Source organism: Sorex fumeus, unplaced genomic scaffold (genome assembly GCF_029834395.1).
Source record: "Sorex fumeus unplaced genomic scaffold, SorFum_2.1 ptg000098l, whole genome shotgun sequence".
NCBI classification, from domain to species: Eukaryota; Metazoa; Chordata; class Mammalia; order Eulipotyphla; family Soricidae; genus Sorex; species Sorex fumeus.
The window spans coordinates 23190756-23213205 of record NW_026606155.1 but is presented as its reverse complement, the minus strand read 5'-3'; the positions used below and the strand labels follow the sequence as shown (position 1 = coordinate 23213205).

Here is a 22450-nt window from a genome sequence, read left to right as displayed (position 1 = left end):
TAGTATAGAGGGTCTGCAGGTGAAAACCGCCACAGCACTCTAGGGGGAGGCTCAACTACAGGATAGAGGGACCACAGGAAAAAAACAAGGTTTAAAGGGGGTCAGAGTCAGAAAAAGATTAAGAAATACCAGTCTAAATGAACAATACCACAAAGCATCAAAGTCAGGTGGGTGTAGGTACCACACGCTGAAAATGCGTTTATCCGGGATAGGACCAGGGGCATCATAATTAAAGATGAGTGTAAGCCTGGGAAGCTCAGGTATGAAAACCATAGTGGTCCCAGGTGATAAACCAGGATATAGCTGCACACCACTGTCAAAGTGCGCAGCCCCATGCAAACACAGCAGCCAAGTGTCCAAGCATTAATCCATATGTGTGCCTCCACCGCGGACACCACAACCAAGGACATGTGTGACCCCAGTCATTGCAACAGCAGCAAAGGGAAGGCAAAGAATGCACACAAAATAAGGAGTGAGAGCCAGAGAGATAGTATAACATGTAAGATGCTTGCCTTACACCCAGAGACCTGGGTTCATTCCCCCAGCACCACATGTGGTCCCCAAGCCCTGTGAAGAGTGATCCCAGAGTAAGCCCTGAGTATACATGGTGTTTACCAAAAACAAAACTAAACTAAAAACCAAAAATTAATTACTATATATACTAGAAGAAAGATGATTTCTAAGTACTGATGCTAAGTGAAAGATAACAGACTATTTCAAAGAAAGTGTATGGAGTTGAAGAGATAGCTCAAAGTAATGGAATGCCTGTGGGAGGCCCAGGTTTGATCCCTGACACAACACAGTGCCTCAAGCACCACCAGGAAAATCTTCCCAATGAGTCAAGGGTGGGCAAAAAAAAAAAAAGCCAGGATGAGGGCAGAATGATAGTACAGTGGGGAAGGCACTTGCCTTGCACACAGCCAACTCCCATTCAATCCTGGGTATCTCATATGGTCCCCTGAGCACCACTAGGAGTAATTCCTAAGCGCAGAGCCAGGAGTAACCCCTGAGCATGATCAAGTGGGTGACAACCCCCAAAACAAACCAAAAAAAGCCCTTAAAAACAACAACAGGGGCTGGAGTGATAGCACAGCGGGTAGGGCGTTTGCCTTGCACGCGGCCTACCCGGGTTCGATTCCCAGCATCCCATATGGTCCCCTGAGCTACCGCCAGGAGTAATTCCTGAGTGCAGAGCCAGGAGTAACCCCTGTGCATTGCCAGATGTGACCCAAAAAGCCAAAAAAACCCAACAACAACAACAACAACAAAAAATACAGAATACATGTTGCAGGATTCTAGTATAGAAATCAAGTAAGTCATAGCCTGGAGGAGGGATAAAAAGTGGGAAGGATACAGGGAGAAGGATGCAAGAGGATTACAAGGGGTACAAGGACTTTGGGATCCAGGGATTCTTCATTATTTTTATGATGGTGATGATTATACAGATATATATAAAACTATGTGTGTTAAATATATAAGTTGTACTTTTTTTTCTTTTGGGGTCACACCTGGCAATGCACAGGAGTTACTTCTGGCTCTGCACTCAGGAGTTACTCCTGGTGGTACTCAGGGGACCATATGGGATGCTGGGAATCGAACCCGGGTCGGCCGCATGCAAGGCAAACACCCTACCTGATGTGCTATCTCTCCAGCCCCATAAGTTGTACATATTAAGATAATCATTTTGTTATATTTTAGTAAGGGTTTCAGTCAGTTTAATGAAAAGGTTACTAGAAATTTATGCCTCTGGAAAGCTGTTGTAGATGTGAATGAGAAGAAGAAAGAGAAAAAATAATGGAGTTAAAAATATATTTATAGAGAAAACATCTGAATTTTTTAGAAATTTATCAAAATCTCTAAGCCTACAGTTTAAAGAGGCTGGATGTACTCCAAAAAGAATCAATACCTAGAAATCCACAAAAATGATTCTGACATCTCAAAATCGAATTTTGGAAAAGCTAAAGACAAAGAAAAAATCTCTCACTGCTTTGAGAGATAAATGACACCATATTTACAAGGGAAAACAATTTAAATTTCCCATCAAAAGATCTCAGAAGCCAGGGGCCAGAGAGACAGTACAAAGGTTAAGGTGCTTGCCTACATGGCGAGCCCCTACTTGAACCCAAACACCACAGATGGTCCCTTCTTGAGCACCCTTTAGCACAGAGCCAAGAATAGGTCCCAGCACTGTCAGGTGTGACTCCACAAACCCAAACCCTATCCCCTAAGATGAAAAATGAACAGAGAATTGCTCATCCTTTGAAACAGTATTTCTGGGATAGAGACAAAATATAGCCAGTAGGGAGCTTGCCTTGCACCCAACTAACCCAGGTTCAATACCTGGCACCCCATGTGGTTCCCCAAACCCAGGAGAAATTCCTGAGTGCAAACCCTGAGCACCACTGGGCATGGCCCAAAAAAACAGAATAATTTAATAAGATAATGTTCTTCAACATGTTTACACCTGTGATCTTTATTTAGCTGTCCTGCATACAGGCCAATGAACCAGCTTTACAACCAAGACAAGCAGTTTCCAGCCTTTCTAGAGCTGCTGACCAGCACCAATCTTGGAATATCAGTAAGAATAACCCTTAAAAAAGAGTGAAAATTAGTAAATTCAAGACACTTGTGTTGATTAAATTATATTTAATAGTTTAAGCAAAAAAAAAAAAACAGTATGGACGATTCTCAAAAAATTAGAAATTGAGCTCCCATTTGACCCAACAATACCACTCCTAGGAATATATCCCAGAGTGGCAAAAAAGTATAGTCGAAGTGACATCTGCTCTTGTTTGTTCATTGCAGCACTCTTTACAATAGCCAGAATCTGGAAAAAACCTGAGTGCCCGAGAACAGATGACTGGTTAAAGAAACTTTGGTACTTCTACACAATGGAGTACTATGTAGCTGTTAGAAAAGATGAAGTCATGAAATTTACATACAAGTGGTTCTACATGGAAAGTATCATGCTAAGCAAAATGAGTCAGAAAGAGAGGGACAGACATAGAAAGATTGCATTCATCTGGGGAATATAAAGTAACATATTGGGAGACTAACACCCAAGAATAGCCAAGATAAGTACCAGAAGGTTCACTCCATGGCTTGGAGGCCAGCCACACATACTAGGGAAAAATGCAGCTCAGATAGAGAAGGGAGCACCAGATAAAGGGTGTTGGGAGGATACTCCCAGGATGGGAGAAGCATGTTGAAAGTAGACTATAGACCGAACATGATTGCCACTCAATGCAAACCACAGCACCCAAAAGGAGAGAGAGAACAAAAGGGAATGCCCTGCCACAGAGGAAGGGTGGGATGGGGGAGGTGGGGGGTGGGAGGGATACTGGGGTCCATGGTGGTGGAAAATGGGCACTGGTGGAGGGATGGGTACTTGATCATTGTATAACTGAAACCCAAGCACAAAAATTTGTAAGTCTACAGATGTACCTCATGGTGTTTCACTAATAAAAATTATTTTTTTAAAAAAAACCAATAACACACACACACACACAGGCTAAAGTGGCAATTCAAAGGTTGGAGCACATGTTTTGCATGCATAAGTTGCAGGCCTGGTCCCTGGCACCACATGGTTCTCACAAGCACTGCTGGAAGTGACCTCCAAGTACCATACCAGTAATGATCTTCTGAACACCACCGAGTATGACCTCCCCAAAAAACAAATTGTAAAACTGATTTAATATTCAATATAGGGGCTGGAGCGATAGCACAGCAGGTAGGGTGTTTGCTTTGCACACAGTCGACCCGGGTTCAATTCCCAGCATCCCATATGGTCCCTGAGTACTGCCAGGAGTAATTCATGAGTGCAGAGCCAGGACCCTGCGCATCACTGGTGTGACCGCCCCCCCCCCCCAAAATTTTAATATAGGCAGCAGAAAAGTTTAAAGAAATATTATTGTAGTCTCTCAAATAAGAGATGACAAGGGGATTTTGATGCTTTGAGAGAGAAGGGTGTGACTGAACAGGCTTGGTGCAGGCAAGACAGATCTTTGAGGTAATGAGAACATTTTTGTATGTTAATCTCAGTAGTGGTTGTGCAAGTCTACACATTTGATAAAATGGCACTAAACCTACTGTATCAGTGCCCATTTCGAGGAGGGGTTGTGAATGTTGTACTACAGTTATACAAGTTGCATTCATTCATGGAAGTTTTCTGAAGAGTATGAGGGTTCTTCCTGTGCTATGCAGGCAACTTATGTGGGCTCTATCATTATGGGCTGGAGCGATAGCACAGCGGTAGGGCGTTTGCCTTGCACGCAGCCAACATGGCTGACCTGAGTTCGATTCCTCCGCCCCTCTCGGAGAGCCCGCAAGCTACCGGGAGTATCTCGCCCACACGGCAGAGCCTCACAAACCACTGGTGATGTATTCGATATGCCAAACACAGTAACAACAAAATCTCCAATGGAGATGTTACTGGGCCCGCTCGGGCCTTCTAAATAGAAAGTAAATTTAAAATAAAAAGAAAGAAACTATGATTTTTAAAAAGCAATATCTAATAAGTGAAAGCAAAATGTCTAAATCCAAATGTGTTAGCTGAGTTGTGAGACAATCATACAGAGGATCTATGTCACATGATCTTAACACACAGTGACTTGCCTCCACATCCTTAACAGGAAATCTCCTAAGGACAAAAAAGAATTGCAGAAAGAGAGAGCGAACATCTTAAATTGGCTTACAGTAATCTTATTGTTGGTAATCTCATTGTTATTCTGATACTGTTATGTGTATATAGTGGAATGAAGCAAGTAAGTAATTATGTCAGTATTATTAAGAGCCAGGAGTTCTTTGGTATGGAAATAAAAAGAAATAAAGAATTTAAAATGATTAAGTAAGAACTATTTAAAACTGAATTAAATGAGAAGATATCAGTGTAATTTCATAATACATTTTATCTTAAAAAGAAAATTTCTAGGGTCAAAAGACATAGGTCAATAGGCCACCTGCATGCTCTGGGATGCTGGGATCAATCCTCAGAATCACACAGTCCCCTGAGCATTGGGTCAAGGTTAGCCCCTCAGCCCCACCTGGTATGACCCAAGAAACAAAACAAAACAAAGAATGAAAAGAAATTGTCTTCTGCCAATGTGAAAGATCCATAATTAAGGCCAGTTCAGAGCACTGAGCACCAACTCAAGATTATCAATAACATGCCCTCAAAACAAAAACAGGATTTGGGTTTTTTTGATTTTATGGTAAGGGTTGTTTCTGCACATAAAGGGATAGGGTGAGAGAAGGACCTGGTGGGGCTCAGGAGTGACCTCTGCTGGTTCTCAGAGGATCATATTAGGGATTCAAACTAGGGTCAGAGAGATGCAAGGCAATGACCTTAACCCCTGTATAAATCTCTCTGGCCCCAGAAACAGAGTATTTATAGAACTCACTGATTACAGGTCCAGGCCAGGAAGCACACAAGATAAACCTGAAATTTGTGACCTAATATTCAGAAAGCAAGTAAGCTACCAGAAACCACTGGGGTTGTTTTTTAAAACACCAATACTAGGTGTTAGGACAAATGAAGCTTCAAATGGAATAACAGTTACAATGGGTTAAAAATGCATCCAATTTTAACTCATTGTAAAAATATGATGTGAATTCATAATGGTTCTGAAAAGCAAAAATAACTTTATTGATCTTCCTTGAAAAATACTAGGGAAACAACTCATTATTTTGAAAACTGGTAAATAAAGAAAGACATTTATCCTGCCTTTCAAATATGAACTGTACCTCACAATAATCAAAATTTTAATGAGGAGATGTTTCTCTTTATAGAAGTTTTAGAGCTAATAAATGAAGAAATAATGATGGTCTTGAATTGAACATCACCTTTTTGCTATCCTTAATGGAATAAAGGATCTAGGCAATTACCATCAGGGGCTGCTAACATGTAAAAACAAGACATAACTGGCTGCAGAAGCCTCTGGAAGAAAGCACAGCACCACTTAGGAATTGTTCTTGCCCAAAAAATTGAACCTGAATCTGCTCAAGTCTCTAGACTTAACTACCAATTCACAGGCACAACACCATGGGGTGCAATCAGAAAACCCAGAGTCTAGGAAACCCTACGGTGCCAACAACTCAGTTTCTTCCTCTAATAACATGGCAGGGGAGGGAGGGAGGGTAAGAAGGAGAGAGAGAGAGACGCAGAGAGAGACTTAAAAATATGAAGAGATTTTAGACACATCAACCAATTGCAATACAGGGGTGCTGACTTGAACCACAGAGGAAATATTCACCAAATATTTGGGGTTATTAAAGTCATTGTTAACAGAAAGCTTTTTTTTAAGTCCTTGAATTTAGAGATATTCAGACATTAACAGATGAAATAATATGCACCTTGAATTTGCTTCTAAATAACCTGGAGTCCAGAAGGAAAAGTGGAGAGGAGGCAAGTGAATGTAAATGAAACAAGATTGGCCTTTATACCATGTGCTAAGCTATGTATTTTTGACAATTGAGACCAGGTGATAAAAATACATGGGCCTTCAAGACCCTACACCATCCTCTGATGAGTTTTGGAGCACCTGCTAGGAGCTAAAAAAAATTAAACTTTATGTGAATTTTTTGTTTTTTGTTTGGGGTGGCCATCCCTGGTGATGCTCAGGGCTTCCTCCTGGCTCTGCCCTACTGGATCACTCCTGGCAGGCTCAGGGATCGAACCCCATCTGTGTGTAAGGCAAGCACCCTACCTGCTGTACTATCACTCCAGCCCTGCTTTTTGTGGCTTAGGTATCCCAAGCCCCATCCCCTACCTCCCACACTCCAACCCTATCCCAACCATACCCAGGCTGGGTGAATTCCACACTCTCTCTGGTCTTCCCAGACACCTAGAAACCCAAGCACTGAGCGCACACCCATCCCCGGGTGGCAGACTCACCTGGACCCCGGTGCCTCTTCTCCATCCATATGTAGCAGTTGTTCTGGGCCACGCCAGTTTGTGAGTCCAGGAAGGGCAGGCGCACGCTGCGCTCGGCACACAGCCTCGAGTTGTAGCTCCGGCAGTGTTCAATGGCTTCCTTGTAGAACTGGTCCCCCAGCCTGCCAGAACACACAGAGAGAAGGAATAAGACCAACAAGAAGAAAAAGCATGGGGAGGGGAAACGGATGGCCCCCACCGACCACCCAGGAAGATCTGAGGTGACAAAGACCAAGGCGGATGACGACTAAGAGATGGCCCAGAGGGAGCATCCAAATGGCCTTCAGGTCCTGAATAGGTTCCCCTTGGATCACGGAGTCTACCCGGACCTGGCCGAACCCCTGAACTAAGAGTGTAGGGCCCCCAGAACAACCAGTGGCAAAAGTGACTCTAGCCCCTGCTGTAGGAAACATGAGTTCCCGCTCTAGGATGCATGTAGAGCTCCATGTAACCTTCTGCATGGGACCCATGAGGCATTAGGCTTCTAAAACCCTCTTAGAAACAATCATAAACCACTCCCTAGGGTTGACCCAGACCACCAGCACAGAGGCTGCTGTTGAAATGAATGAAGAGACCGGCTCCATATTCAGACCAGAAGGGCAAAGAAGACCTCCTGCAAAAGCAGGGCTACCAGGGAGCCAAAGAGAGAACATAGAAGTTAAATCAAGGTGATTTCTCTGTTTGCTCAAACCCTTGTTCGATCCTGGCACCACACAACCTCCAGAGCATTCCTGAAGGTGTCTGTCACCGCATCCCCCATCACTGCCCCCAAAAAGTAGATCTATCACATGAGGAAGGAGTTAGGAGAACACGCAGCAATTGAAAACAAACACATCAACTTAACAAAAAAATATCTTTCTGATGGAGAACAAATAACCACTTAAATAATAAGAGTTGAATTTAGAACTCAAAATAATCCAATCCCCAGCTTTCTAAACACAGAGAGAATGCCCTTTCTGGTTGGCTGGAGGGATGAGCTGATTAAGCACAGTAAATTTGATGTTCCTGGATCTTTGGCATTTGGATATATGGTAATGCTACTAATTTTAAGATGTCCTTTTCAAAGACCAAAATATAACATCGATATAACTGATCAAATGCAAAGCAGTAATAATAATGATAGTCCATGAGTTAATGCCCAAAAGTAGAGAGAGAGTAAGAAGGAAGGTGCCTGCCACAGAGGCAGGGATGGGATGGGAATGGGGTTGACCAGAGGGATACTGGGGACACTGGTCGTGGAAAATGTGCACTGGTGGAGGGCTGGGTGTTCGATCATCATATGACTGAAACTCAATCATGAAAGCTTTGTAACTGTATCTCACGGTGATCTACTTTAAAAAATTAATTTTCAAAAAAAATTAAAACTAACCTTCTTAGTCAAAAAAAAATTGTCCATGAGCTCAAATCTCTAACAAATAGTCATGTGGAGATTAGTCAATGACTCTCAAAAACACACAAATGTCACATAACTTCTACAGGTAAACCTGAGTTTATTACAGGGGACGGCAAGTGGGGTATGTAGAACCACAAAGGTCAAATCACAGGAACTGCAGAGCAGAGGAAGACTCAGTGGCTCATTAGGGGTGGGAGGCAGGGGCAGTAGCATTCGTGGGGCAGTTCCCTCAGTGAAACTTGATAAACCTGACCAGACAGTGCACTGCTCAGACCCAGTGAGATGGTGCTGCTCAGGCCCAGTGGCATTGGGAGTGCTGGGGGTCACCAGCACTACACCCTGTGGTGCCAGAAATAGAACTCAGGTCTCTGAGCCCAGAGCTATCTCCCCAGCCCTCAAGTAGCTCTCACTGTGAATGAACATTATGAATGTCCCTTTGGGTTTGGAAGGGTGTTGTTTGGTTATTTTGGGCCACACCTGGTGCTGCGTAGGGCTTACTCCTGACTTTGTGCTCAGAGATCACTCCTGGCTGGGCTTGGGGGACCACATGGTGTGTTGGGGATTAAACCTGGGCTGGCTGCATGCAAAGCAAGCGCCCTACCCACTGTACTATATCTGACCCCAAACATGCCTGTGTATTAGATCTATGTATATTTGAAAAAGCCAAAATCAGAAAACCCATAATGTTAAAAATAGCATTATTCTAGAGGCCTGAAAGAGTTAAATAGGTTGAGCACATACTTTGCATGCAGGAGGTCTGGGTTCCATCCCTGGCACAACACAGTTCCCCAACCAGAAGTGACCCCAGGCACCACCAGGGGTAGCTCAAAAACAAAAGTAATAATTATAACAATAATAATAGTAGTGTTCTTAATCAAAATATTTAGAAAATAAAGAAAACAATACTTTTTATTTTAATTTTTATTAGTGAGACACCATGAGGTACAGTTGTAGACTTACAAATTTTTGTGCTTGGGTTTCAGTTATACAATAATCGAGTACCCATCCATCCCTCCACCAGTGCCCATTTTCCACCACCACTGATCCAAGTATCCCTCCCACCCACCCCCACCCCACCCCCATCCCACCCTTCCTCTGTGGCAGGGCACTCCCTTTTGTTCTCTCTCTCCTTTCGGGTGCTGTGGTCTGCAAAAGAGGCATTGAGTGGCAATCATATTCAGTCTATAGTCTACTTTCAGCATGCATCTCCCATCCTGGGAGAACCCTCCCAACACCCTTTATTTGGTGCTCCCTTCTCTAACTGAGCTGCCTTTTCCCCTAGCGTGTGCGGCTGGCTTCCAAGCTATGGAGTAAACCTCCTGGTACTTATCTCGGCTATTGTTGGGTGGAAAACAATACTTTCAGTGGATTTTTCTATCCTTTCTTTTTTAAATCAAGCATTAGCATCTACCAGAGTTTATAGAAAATTTCTTTTTCTATTGAAGCTTCTGAGGTATCCTTCAGAAACTGTCTGTTGATATCCCTCCTAAACCTAAAAATGTCCTTTGCTTCTTTTCCACCTCAGAACAGCATCTGTCTCACTGCCAGGCAAACACGCTCAGAAAGTGTCCTGGCAGTCACAAAACCAAGTTGCAATCAAATAGCAATAGTCACACAGCTGGAAATAAATTGGGGAGGGGGAACGGAACCCATTAAAATGCTATAAAACAGAACTGCATCTAAACTAGTGTGATCAAAGTTGGTAACAAGGACCGTGAGATGAATCACAGGAAAAAAACCATTTCCTTCCAAGCACTCACGGGCATGCCGGCCAGCTCCAATGCCCTGTCTGCTGTGGTGGTGCGGATCAGCCTCACAGAACTCTCCGGAACAGTTCAGCCCTGCAGCCTGGCATGTGGCCTGTCCTGCATGCTTTGGACACTCCGGCTTCCCTGCACAGGACAAGGGCTGGTCACAGCATGCTGACAAGTGACAAGACTGTGCAAGAGGAGCCAGAGAGCACTTCTGGGGCTGAGCACAGCTTTGCATGTGGGAGGTCCATCTTCCCTCCTGGCACTGCAGGGTGCCCTGAGAACCCCCAGGAGCAATCACCAAGCACAGAGCCAGGTATAGCTCCTGAGTACTGCCAGGTGTGTTCCCCAAAAGAGAAACTAATGAGAAAGAAAAAGTGTGCATGACAGAAATGTTCAATTTGGGGTGGGGGTGGAAGGTAATATGGTTTTCAACCACCTTCTGACAACCTACAAGACATTACTATTCCAAACCTGGAAATTCTATTGAGGGGGGCCAGAGTGATAGTTACAGCAGGTAGGGCATTTGCCTTGCACATGGTCAACCTGGAATTGATCCCCAGCATCCCATATGGTCCCCCAAACCCTGACAAGAGTGATGCCTGTGCACAGAGCCAGGAGTAACCCCTGAGTACAGCTGGTTGTGGCCCAAACATCAAAAATTATTTTTTTTAAAAAATTAATTTTATGTAAAGTGAATCCCTAAAACCAAGTTTGGGACAAAGGGCAGGAAGAGGAGGGGAGAGGAGGGCAGAGAACAGAAGAAGGGAAGGGAGGGAAGAGAAGAAGAGAGGGGAAGGGAGGGCAGAGGAGAGTGGGGTAGGAGGGGAGAGGAATAGGAGGGGAGGAGGGGAAAGAAGAGGGAGGAGGGGAGGGAAAGGGAAAGGAAGGGAGGAGTTGAGGGAAGGAGTGAGGAAAGGAGAAGAGGGGAAGAAGAGGGGGAGAGAGGGGAGGAGAGGGGAGGGGAAGGGAAGAATTTACACACAGCACCACAGCTCAATGAGTAGAGAGAAGGGACTTTCCATTCTTAAAACAAATTCAGGGCTGAATCCATAGGTCAGTGGATATGGGTAGGGCTATTGCCTTGCACACAGCTGACCCAGGTTCAAATCCCAGCTCTGCCTCCCCCCGAAACCCCCCATTCCCAGGAGCGATCCCTGAGCATAGAGCCAGGAGTAAGCCCTGAGCACCACAGGGCCAAAACAAATCCCCCAAATCTCTGCAAGTTAATACCAAAGATATGTCTAGTAGAATTTCCAATCCAACTCTTCGCAGTGTGCTCCTAACTCCCCACGAACAGTTTCAATTCCAAAGAGTGAACTTGAATAGGAAAGTGACTGCTGCAGAGAAGGGAGGTTGGTCAAATCCATGCCAAGTGGAACAAAAAAGTCAAACAAAGTGACACTCTGAATAAAAATTTATTTCATCTTCAATACTTCCATCATATGCAGTGTTATTAGGAACGGGCCTGCCGAGGACTGTGTATTTTAAAAGTAATCTTTGTGTGAACAAGCCCTCTCTTCCATAAACAGACAGGACGGGGTGTGGGCTGGCACACGCATGAAAGGCTGAGGCTGTATGTCGGGCACCCGACACCGTCCTTACCATGTTATCCGGGAAAGTCGCTTTTAAACAGAACAGTCCTGGGCAGCAATTCAGAAACCGATGTTTCAAGTCTTTTTCAAGGTGTGTGTGTACAGGGGTGGGGAGGGGGGCACGTTGGTGGGGGGCAGAGTAGAAATCTCCACCTCTTTGCTGAATTCCAACAGCACTTCTCCTAAATTTCGTTCACCAAAAGCTTCACAGGATTTGCTCTCCACTTTGAAATAAAAGCAATGGCCAGGTCTCCCTAAGCCAGGAAAAACAATTTCAAACAAAGGAAGGGAGGAGAGGAGAGAACAAGAGAGGAGGGAGGGAGGGAGGGAGGGAGGGAGGGAGGAAGGGAGGGAGAAAGGCGGAAGGAAGGGAGGGAGGGAGGGAGGGAGGGAGGGAGGGAGGGAGGAAGGAAGGAAGGAAGGAAGGAAGGAAGGAAGGAAGGAAGGAAGGAAGGAAGGAAGGAGAAGGAAAGAAAGGAGAGAAGGAGAAGGAAGGAAAGGAAGAAGGGAAGGAAGAAGGGAAGGAAGGAAGGAAGGAAGGAAGGAAGGAAGGAAGGAAGGAAGGAAGGAGGGAGGGAGGGAGGGAGGGAGGGAGGGAAGGAAGGAAGGAGGAAAGGGATGGAGAGGGAGGGAGGGAGGGAGATAGGAAGGAAGGAAGGAAGGAAGGAAGGAAGGAAGGAAGGAAGGAAGGAGGGAAGGAGGGAGGGAGGGAGGGAGGGAGGGAGGGAGGGAGGGAGGGAGGAAGGGAGGAAGGAGGGAGAAGGAAAGGAAGGAGAGAAGGAGAAGGAAGGAAAGGAAGAAGGGAAGGAGAAGGGAAGGAAGAAGGGAAGGAGAAGGAAGGGAAGGAAGGAAGGAAAGAAGGAAGGAAGGAAGGAAGGAAGGAAGGAAGGAAGGAAGGAAGGAAGGAAGGAAGGGAAGGGATGGAGAGGGAGGGAGGGAGGGAGGGAGGAAGGGAGGGAGGGAGGGACGGAAGGAGGGAGGGAGGGAGGGAGGGAGGGGGAAGGGAAGGGGAGGGAGGGAAGAAGGGAGGGAGAAATATCTCCACATGGGGGGGGGGGATATTTGCATTAAAGTGCAGGGACAGAGAGAGCCTGGCAATGAATGACTCATTTTGTGTGTGGTGATCAGCAAGCCCCAGGCTGGGTCAGGCATAGCCTGGCCTTGGCCACTACCTGTTTCCCAAAGCAAGAAGGTTACAATGACCACAGGATGACAGCTATCCTGGGCTCAAAGAAACTAGAAGAGTAGAATGACATTCACATCAAAACCGACTCCAGGCTCCTCAAACTGCAATCAGAAGCCGGAAAGGGAAAGGGGAACGGATTGCCAGGCTCTCTGCCAGGGAAGCCCCTGCTGGTGCCATGTGCAGTGGCGCTGGCTACCCAGTTTGAGAAGGAGACAGGGAACAGTGCTTTGTTCGTTCTGGGGAAGGCCCAGGGAATATCACCCATTGGGATAGATCCTGTCTGAGGCAAGGCAGTCATCCAAGCTCTGGGGGAACACATTCCCATAGATTTCTGATGCCCCTCCTTGAGCCAATTGGAAAAATAGATTCCGGGTAGGGGTGGGGGAGATGAGGCTCCAATGGACTTAAATGCAGTTTCCAAGCCTGATCTGTGCTTCTCTCTTCTCTCCCCCTCTCCAAAAGGTTCTGCCTTCACCATCCGAAGCTAAAACCCAGGTCCAGTCATCCAATTCAGACCCCAGAGGACCGGCTCTATCCTAGCCTTCAGTCCTGGGACACCCCCCAGCATAGATATGACCCGCCAGACTTCAAACCCCCCATGCCCTTCCGGATGCCTTTCCCTCCGCAGAACCTTCCCTCTGGAGCAGAGAGCGTCGCCCTGACCACTTCTCCCTGCTAGTGAGGTGTCCCTGACACTCCCCTGCCCTCACCCCATCGGCCCTGAATTCCTGTCCCTCCTCCCTACTGCCTGCTGTGCCCCAAGTCCCCTTTGGCTGTGAAAACAGGACCTTGGCCCTTGCCTGTGATTTGTGCAAGGAAACAGAGATAAGCAGAGATCAAGGGGAGCCCTGGCCTGTGGCAAGATTGCAGGCCCCTCCATCCCCCATGCCTCGCCCCCTCCAGTAGCCCACTTCGTCTCTGTGGGCACCTGGATTTCCTGCTGTCTCTAGCAGCTGCCCACATTTCCACTAACTTCCCACAAACATACATGAAAAGGCTACACTCATCTACACCCATGTATTCACCTCCTCCTAGTCACATACATGCTAGCTAACAAGTTCAACTCAGCCACTAGAAAGCTTTGTGGCAGTCGGCAAGCAGGGACAATGCCTGGCAAGGCCCTCTAAGTTACCCCAGTCCTAGCGCTGCCCTTAAAGCCTAAGGCCCTTGAAGGTGGGCTGAAGGTGTCCCTCTAAGAACAGTGCCCCACAGGGCACGACTTGCAGATGAGACATTGGGGGAGTCCTAGGACCTCAGAATAGAATGAGTATACTTGCAAGAATTTCTAGGGACAGGGAGAAGGGGCAAGGGCACTTGCCTTGCATGACCAATAGCTGAGAGTAACCTCCTTCCACAATGGATGGGTGTGATATAGGCAGATTAAGGCCCAAAATACAAGGCAGTGATGAAGGTGCAGTAACTTTGTACATAAAAACCATAAACCTTAGTGCTATTGCACCATGCTACTTAAAATACAATAAGAATTAAGAAATTAGGACCAGAGAAAAAGTACAGGAGGTAAGACATTAGCCTTGCATGCTGCTGACCATGGTTTGATCCCCAGAACCACATGTGACCCTCATGCACCTCCAGGTATCACTCATGAGCACAGGGCCAGAATTAACCCCTGAACACTGCTGGATATGGCCCAAACCTTCCAAATATATATATATATATAATATTTTTAATCTATTCCCCTCTCCCTTCCTGCCCCTTTATCCACCTCCTTAATTACATAGCTATAATGAGGCTCAGATTAACCACAATGGGGAAGGTCTTGCACACGGCCAACCTGAGCTGAATCCCTAGTAACCCATATGGTACCCCAAGCCCATCAGGAGTGATTTCTGAGTGCAGAGCCAGGATTAAGGCCTGAGCACAGCCAGTATGTCCCCAAAACAAATACACACACACACACACACACACACACACTCACACACACACACACACACACACACACACATACACATACACACACACACATCTATAGCTAAAGGACAGGATCCTTTGTCTACTAGCAACAAAGCCAGAGCTCAGATTTCTGTCTCCAGATCTACAAACAGCAAAAAAATATTTGTTGTTTGAGCCATCCAGTCTACAATACCTTCCCCAGCTGATCCAGACAGTCCTTTGGAACATTAAAAACAGATTAGTGCCAAGGGAAGGGTGAGAGAGATGCTAGACCCTCAACATCCATTTTCCAGCCCTAATGATGCTATTCATAGAGTCACATCAACTCAAGTCAATGCTTTACATGGCTCCTCTCCTAGACTGTAAATTCCAGGGACAGGGACCACATCTACCGGTCCCTGGACACAACTTCACCCTTCCAAGGGACATAATTCATATCCACTTTTGTGTGAACAGCACCTCATGCCCGCAGAACCAGGCAACCCAGCCAGCTACCTGGCCTTGATACTGATTTACCTTCAGTACAGAAGGCAACATACCAGAGGTACTCAGTAAGTCCCTGCTTAAAGACAAATACTCATCTTCCAATGCCCTGCAGTTTGGAGACAAGAGCTCACGCACAGGCTCTACAGGGTCTGGCATTCAAGGCAGTTTAGATTGTGTGACTGTCTGACACAGAATTTCCTGCCCCCACGCCTGGCTGTCCTCACTGGGGCCCCTTGGAAGGGGGGAGGGTTGAGTTTCTCTCCCCCCTCCACCCCAAGCAGAGCCCCAGCAGCTGAGGACCTCCAGAACCAGCCACGGCCATGCTGAGACCACTCTCCACACGTCTGGACGGGCCTCATGCATGAAAGAACTGGCAGAGGAACCCAGGCATGCGGGTCCCGGGGCTGAGGTCTCCAAGCCTACTCGGATTGGGACTGGGCCTTCTCCAACCAGACCCCCCATCTTCCAGTAGGTAGGTGTCATACACACCAGCTGCTACCAGTGCCAGGTTGGTCTCATCAATGACCAAGACGCAGAGACTATAAAATTCAGCTCCTGGAAGTGCACGGCCGCATTTGCGGCCACACAACATCTTATTATCTTATTTTTAACTTTGGAGAACCTGGCAGGCTACCAAAAGTATCCTGCCCGCACGGCAGAGTCTGGCAAACTTTCCATGTCATACTCAATATGCCAAATACCAGTAACTATGATGGGTCTCATTCTCCTAATCCTGAAAGAGCATTGAAATGGCTCTTTTAAAATCTCAAGGCTGGGAAGAAGGAGACGTTACTGGTGCCTGCTCGAGGAAAGCAACGAACAACAGGATGCTTGTGATCTTGTGACTGTCTGACAACAATCTTGAGAATATTGGAGCAAGTATCTCTCACCCCTCTCATTCTGTCCTCGCCCAGCTCCTGGCTTCCTGCAGCAATCACCTGCCATCTTCAGAGCTTCTCTCCTTCCTATCCTGACAAAAAGAAATCTCCCATCATGAAACCCTGCTGTCAGATTTTCCCAAAGGTATTGGAGCCAAGACCATCCTGGGTGGTGCCTATATTTCTCCACTGGACTGGAAAAACCCAGGGAGATAGAGATGAGGGATGGACCAATGGATCAGGCAGACTCCACAGCACTGCGGGCAGCTCAGAGTCTCAAAGACCCATCCAAGCCTGTATCCCAAGACAAAAGGGAGCTGGTGCCCATTTGACCCAGCAATACCACTTCTGGGAATATACACTGGGGGACAAAAAACACACATCAGAAATACCATCTGCTCCCCTATGTTCATTGCAGCACTATTCACCATAGCCAGAATTTGGAAACAACCTGAGTGCCCAAGAATAGATGAAAGGATAAAGAAACTATGGCACATCTACACAATGGAATACTATGCAGCTATCAGGAAAAATGAAGCCATGAGATTTGCCTATAAGTGGATGGACATGGAGAGTATCATGCTGAGTGAAATGAGTCAGAAGGAGAGGGACAGATAAAAAATGACTGCATTTATTTGTGATCTATAAAAATATATAGTAGAAGACTAATATCCATTGCCAGGGAAAACAAGGGTTAGGATGACTGGTCAATGGTTGGAACTAACCACAAGTGTGTGTGGGGCTGAGGGTAGGTAAGATAGAGAAGAGACCAGTATGACAATAATAGCTGGAAATGATCACACTGGACAATATCTGTAATCTTTAAGTATCAATATTGCAAACCACAATGCCCAAAACGAGGGGGGGGGGGGGGGAGAGAGAGAGAGAGAGAGAGAGAGAGAGAGAGAGAGAGAGAGAGAGAGGAAAAGTACCTGCCATAGAGACAGGCAGAGGGTGGGGGTTGGGAGGTGATGGGAGGGAATCTGGAAACACTGGTGCTGGGAAATGTACACTGATGGAGGGATGAGTGTTAGAACACTGTATGACTGAAATTCAATCATGAAAAGCTTTGTAAGCGTCTATCTCACAGTGACTTAATAAAAAAGTTTCCCAAAAAAAAATTTTTTTAAGGGAGCTGGTGGCCAAAGCTGGACCTCAGGCAGAGCAGAGTCTCTCTTGTGCCATGATCCTGGCAGAAGTCTGTCTGGATCTGCTCCCCACAGACCATGCTGTGTTGGGGTGAATGACTGGATGGAACAAGGGCGTGTCCTCCTCTGGCCACCCTGCACATTCCACTCCTGAGACCCAACAAAAGACTCTATGCAGACTCTATGGAAGTCCCAGCAGTCATGCACACATCCAAAAACCACCAACCACTTAAAAATCCCAGATGTATCGCCCCACTAAAAATTCTGGACTTCCTGAAGCAACATCTCAAACTCTACACAACACTAATTAACCAGTAGTAGTACACCAGATTGAATGTAAAGTAACATAAAAGACAACCAATCTCGGTTAACAAGAAAAAAACAGGGCTGGAGCGAGAGTACAGCGGATAGGGCATTTGTCTTGCATGCAGCCAACCCGGGTTCTATTCCCAGCATCCCATATGATCCCTCAAGCACCGCCAGGAGTAATTCCTGAGTGCAAAGCCAGGAGTACCCCCTGAGCATCGCCAGGTGTGACCCAAAAAGCAAAATAAATAAATAAATAAATAAATAAAAATAAATTTAGAAAGACTACACAGACCTCTCCTCCCACCTGGCCTCTGTCTTTATAAGGTGGGTTTTATGGGGTACACAGAGCTGGCCTCCCCCAGGAAACCTGCCAAACATGATACCTTTGCCTTCTCTGAGATCCCGTACTGTCTCACTCATGTCTGGACCGTCTCTGTCATCTCCCTCATGTCTCTCACCCAGCTAGATTACAAGCATCTTCAAGGCAGCAGCTATGAGCTAGTGTTTCTACACTTTACCAAACACAGTGATAGGGATGTGGAAACAAGTGCCTAATAGGAACCACTGGATAGAAAAATCCCTGCCATCCTCTGCAAACTAATGGGAGAACTCCATCATTGTCACAAGCTTGTGACACCCTAACTTTCCCAGTGTATGTGACCCATACATATGACCAATAACATGGTTGTTACAAGTTCAAATCCTACAGAATTTTTGCCAGCAACACTACGATAACCCTCTATGATACTCATGTTACCCTGTGAACGTCCCTTCTCAGAACTTGACAAGAAGCCCACAGAGTGTCCTCATGTGCTGGCATCATACCCACCCACCCTGTGGGCCGATTCTGAGCTGCTGCAGAAACTGCCCCTTGGCCCTTTTCAGGCCTGCGACTATCACCCACCCCCTCATGGTCTAGAGCAGCAGACAAACTTCAGTCTTAGTAAGAATCAAGATGGGTAGAGTAGAGGTGGGATGGGGGTCGGCACAAAGACTCTGATTCTGGCTTGGAACCCAGATCTTTTTTTCCACACTCCCCTAGTGATGTGAAGATGTACAGACACACTGATGGACAGAACTCCACCATAAAGAGCCAGGGTATAATCAAGGAGCATGGGAACACTCTTCTGCCATGTTTTACTGGCAGACCTGCAAAAGCCATTAAGCTGGCTTGAATTCCACTGCTTTTGTTCTTGTGAGAAAACATTTCCCAGGACTGGAGAGATAGTTCAGAGGATAGGGAGCTTTCCTTGCACGCAGTGCCCAAGTTTCACATATGGCTACACATAAGGTCCCCTGAGCCTAGCAGGAGTGATCCCTGAGCATAGAGCCAAGAGTAAACCGTGAGCATCACGAGGCATGGCAGAAGAAAGAAAGAAAGAAAGAAAGAAAGAAAGAAAGAAAGAAAGAAAGAAAGAAAGAAAGAAAGAAAGAGAGAGAGGGAGAGGGAGAGAGGGAGAGGGAGAGAGGGAGAGGGAGAGGGAGAGGAAGGAAGGAAGGAAGGAAGGAAGGAAGGAAGGAAGGAAGGAAGGAAGGAAGGAAGGTCTCCTACATTCTTGGCCAGCCTATGTGGCACTAACCAAAAGCAGAATGGTTGGCCAAAAGTCCTCATCCCTCATGCCACACCTCAGAAGCTCCTGACCTAGAGAGACAGTCCTGCCGGTGACCCTTTAGAACATCACAGGAAGGAGATCTAGGGGACCCGGGTAGCATAATCTTACAAAGCCAAGTAGAACAAAGCACTGGAACCCTGAAACTTCCATCATTTGTTTAGACCCACTCATCCCAATAAATCCCTTTCCCTCCATCTCCTCTGGGGAAGACTTTTCAGGGACTTATTATGCAAAGCTGCCTAAGCAAGACAAAATTTCTATGAAGCCTGGGCATGATTTCTGAGCTGCCACTGGGTGTTGTGATGCCATCCGCAACTCGAGGTTGAAGCCAAGGGGCTGCCAAGGACAGGAACTGGAGGCAGGAAGAGTCATGATTCCTTCCTGTAAATAATGGGGTGGTGGAGTGCAAGGGGAGAGGAGGAAAGAATGAAAAGGAGGAGGCTCAGAAGGAAGAGCTAAAGCTTTTCTCAAATCCAAGGTTTGCCTGACAAAGGACATCCCAGCGTGACAAATAAATCTCTCCTCCTGAGGCAAAAAGAATGTGTAGGATGCAACCAATTTTGAAAAGTGGAGGGGGAAAAAAAAGACTTCCTTATCCAGGGTGAAGCATACCTAGAAAACACACACACATACACACACACACACACCACACACACACACACACAGAGCCCACACCAGAAACTCAGACAATTGAGAAAGGTCTCATTTCCCTGGTTCATGGAACCCCAGCTCTGAGCTGGGACTGTGCATTATTCCCTGAGTGTGAGGGATTAAACACTGACTAGACAATTAGACAATTCTTGGGCAAACACATTCCCAGACCTAATCTCTGCTATCAGAATATATGGACTTCCAAGCCACTTTCCCTAGCTAAGGGACTGTGGCTGAAGACACAAAGAACATGGCCCAATAAGTTCACAATTCTTGGTTCCTTTTTTCAATGGAAACCAAGGGTTCTAGGAGGAGTTCAGTGGGAGTCCTGTCTTGCCTTTAGAGATCTGATGCCTCAAGAGGTAAATCTCCTCCGGCATAGCCCAACCAAACCAAGTGCAAACACCCCAGCTAACATGTTCAAGTCCCAGTGAGAACTGCCACCAACAGTATGAGCACCATGGCCACATGTGGGGCCCTGTGTCATTGTAACAGTCATGCCAAAGGGACGACAACAACAAAAGGAAATGGAGGAGGGAAATTCAAATCAAATAGAGATCACCCTTGTGGCTGGAGAGATGGCACAACAGGTGAGCTATTTGTCTTTCACATAGCCAGCCCAAGTTCAATCCCCAGTATCCCATATGGTCCCGAGTCCACCAGGGAAGTGATTTCTGAGTACAGAACAAGGAATAATTCCTGAGCACCACCAAGTGTGGCTCCCCTCAGACCCCCATCCAAAAAAAAAAAAATAGAGATTACCCCAGCCCAAAGTATGTGTACCAAAGGTGTATATGAGTAGCACAACCAACAATGTAACACCAATTATTACAACTACCACAGGGACAAGGGGGGAATAAAATATTAGTAATAAGAATCATGGCATCAGGCCCTGATTTTCTCCTCCTGAAATCCTTCTGCTGATTTCCTCTGAAAAACCGAAACCCCTTCCTACTTGTCCAGCCCCTGGCTCCTGGCCTGCACTGGACCTTCCTCATAGCATCCCCTTTTGTCCCCAGAACACAGTGAGTTTCAGCTGCTGGTCCAGCAACCAATGAAAGTCAGCAAGGGGTGGGGCTGAAGAATCTTTGTCATACCTATCTTCTCCCACCACAGGCCACCACAGGCCACTCCATCCCTCCCAGACCACCTCAAGACTGAGATCACCTCCAGGAAGACTCCTTCCTGTCTAGGGTGGCCACTAATCCTTTCTCTTATTTCATTTTGTTTGTTTCTATACTGCTTTTAAGAATTATGGGAATATAATGCATAGCAAAGGATTCTAGTTCATAATACTGAAATGTATATTAGAAAGTTGTTAACAGAGTAGATCTTCAAAATTCCAACAGGAGGTGATCAATGTACACAAGACTATTGTGGGAATCATTTCACCAAATACACAATTTATTTTATGTCCATTATATTCCAATTTAAAATACTTTTAGGGCTGGAGAGATAGTACAAGGGTTAAGGCACTTGCAAGCAGCAGACCCTGCTTCTATCCCCAGCGCTGCAAATGGTCCCACAAAGCCTGGAGTAATACCTAAGCACTACCAAGTATGACCTAAAAAAAAATCTGCCCCCTCCCAAAAATTATCTTAACTTTTTCATTTTTTTTCTTGCCTACTGACTGCCTTCTATAAGACTAAGTGGTAGAGCAACACCCAGAAGGAGAGAGAGAACAAAAGGGAATGCCCTGCCACAGAGACAGGGTGGGATGGTGCGATGGGGAGTGGGAGGGATACTGGGACCCGTGGAGGTGGAAAATGGGCACTGGTGGAGGGATGAGTACTTGATCATTGTATAACTGAAACCCAAGCACAAAAATTTGTAAGTCTACAACTGTACCTCACGGTGTTTCACTAATAAAAATTAAAAAAAAAAAAAGACTAAGTGGTAGGGGGCCAGAGCGATATTACAGTATAGTACAGTATGTAGAGAACTTACCTGCCTTGCACATGCTGACACAGGTTCTATCCCCAGCACTGCACATGTTTCTCTCATACCCTAAGAACTGCCAGGTATGGCCCAGAACCAAGACTGAGTGATGAAGTCCAGAAGAGCAGGGTTCTTTTTAACACTTGTCTGGAAGTCCTGCATCCCTAAGTCCACTGCTCCCAACAGAGACCCAGCCACATGGAGATGCTGATCAAGTGCCACTGAAGGACAGAATCAGAGATACCTACCTGCAGCAGACAAGCTGGATGGTCTGGAAGTCTGTGCTTCCAAAAAGCAAGAAGGTCAATGTTCATGGGGAACTCCCCTCCCCATGAACTCCCTCCACCCCACCCCGACCCCCCAGAGAATGAGAATCAAGTCCCTCCTTTACTTTCCTCTGATCCTCCCAGTCCAACACACTCATGACACAAGGTCAACAGCCCACTGATGCCCATGCTCAAGTCCTGACAAGTCCCCCAAATACCACCCACTCACATCAAAACCTAGAGAAAGGTATAAAAAGCCCTTCAGGACACCGGCAACACCATTGTTGGCAATTGGTGCCCTCAGTGGTAAAGGATGGTCCCAGCATCCCCATTTCCCTAGAGAGACCCATTGGAATAAGTCTAGTCTACAGGTTTTGCTCCACCGGCTGACCCA

At 46.3% G+C, this 22450-nt stretch overlaps 1 protein-coding gene across 4 annotated transcripts in view; it reads right to left on the bottom strand.

Annotated features, from left to right (window-relative positions):
- The window catches only part of DPF3 (double PHD fingers 3), a 287861-nt gene that overhangs the window by 155357 nt on the left and 110054 nt on the right, over positions 1-22450 (bottom strand). For all 4 annotated transcript variants that reach the window (XM_056133732.1, XM_056133734.1, XM_056133735.1 and 1 more), the window contains exon 2: positions 6893-7053. In XM_056133732.1, coding sequence (XP_055989707.1) covers positions 6893-7053 — 161 coding nt within the window. The remainder of the gene's footprint in view (positions 1-6892; positions 7054-22450) is intronic.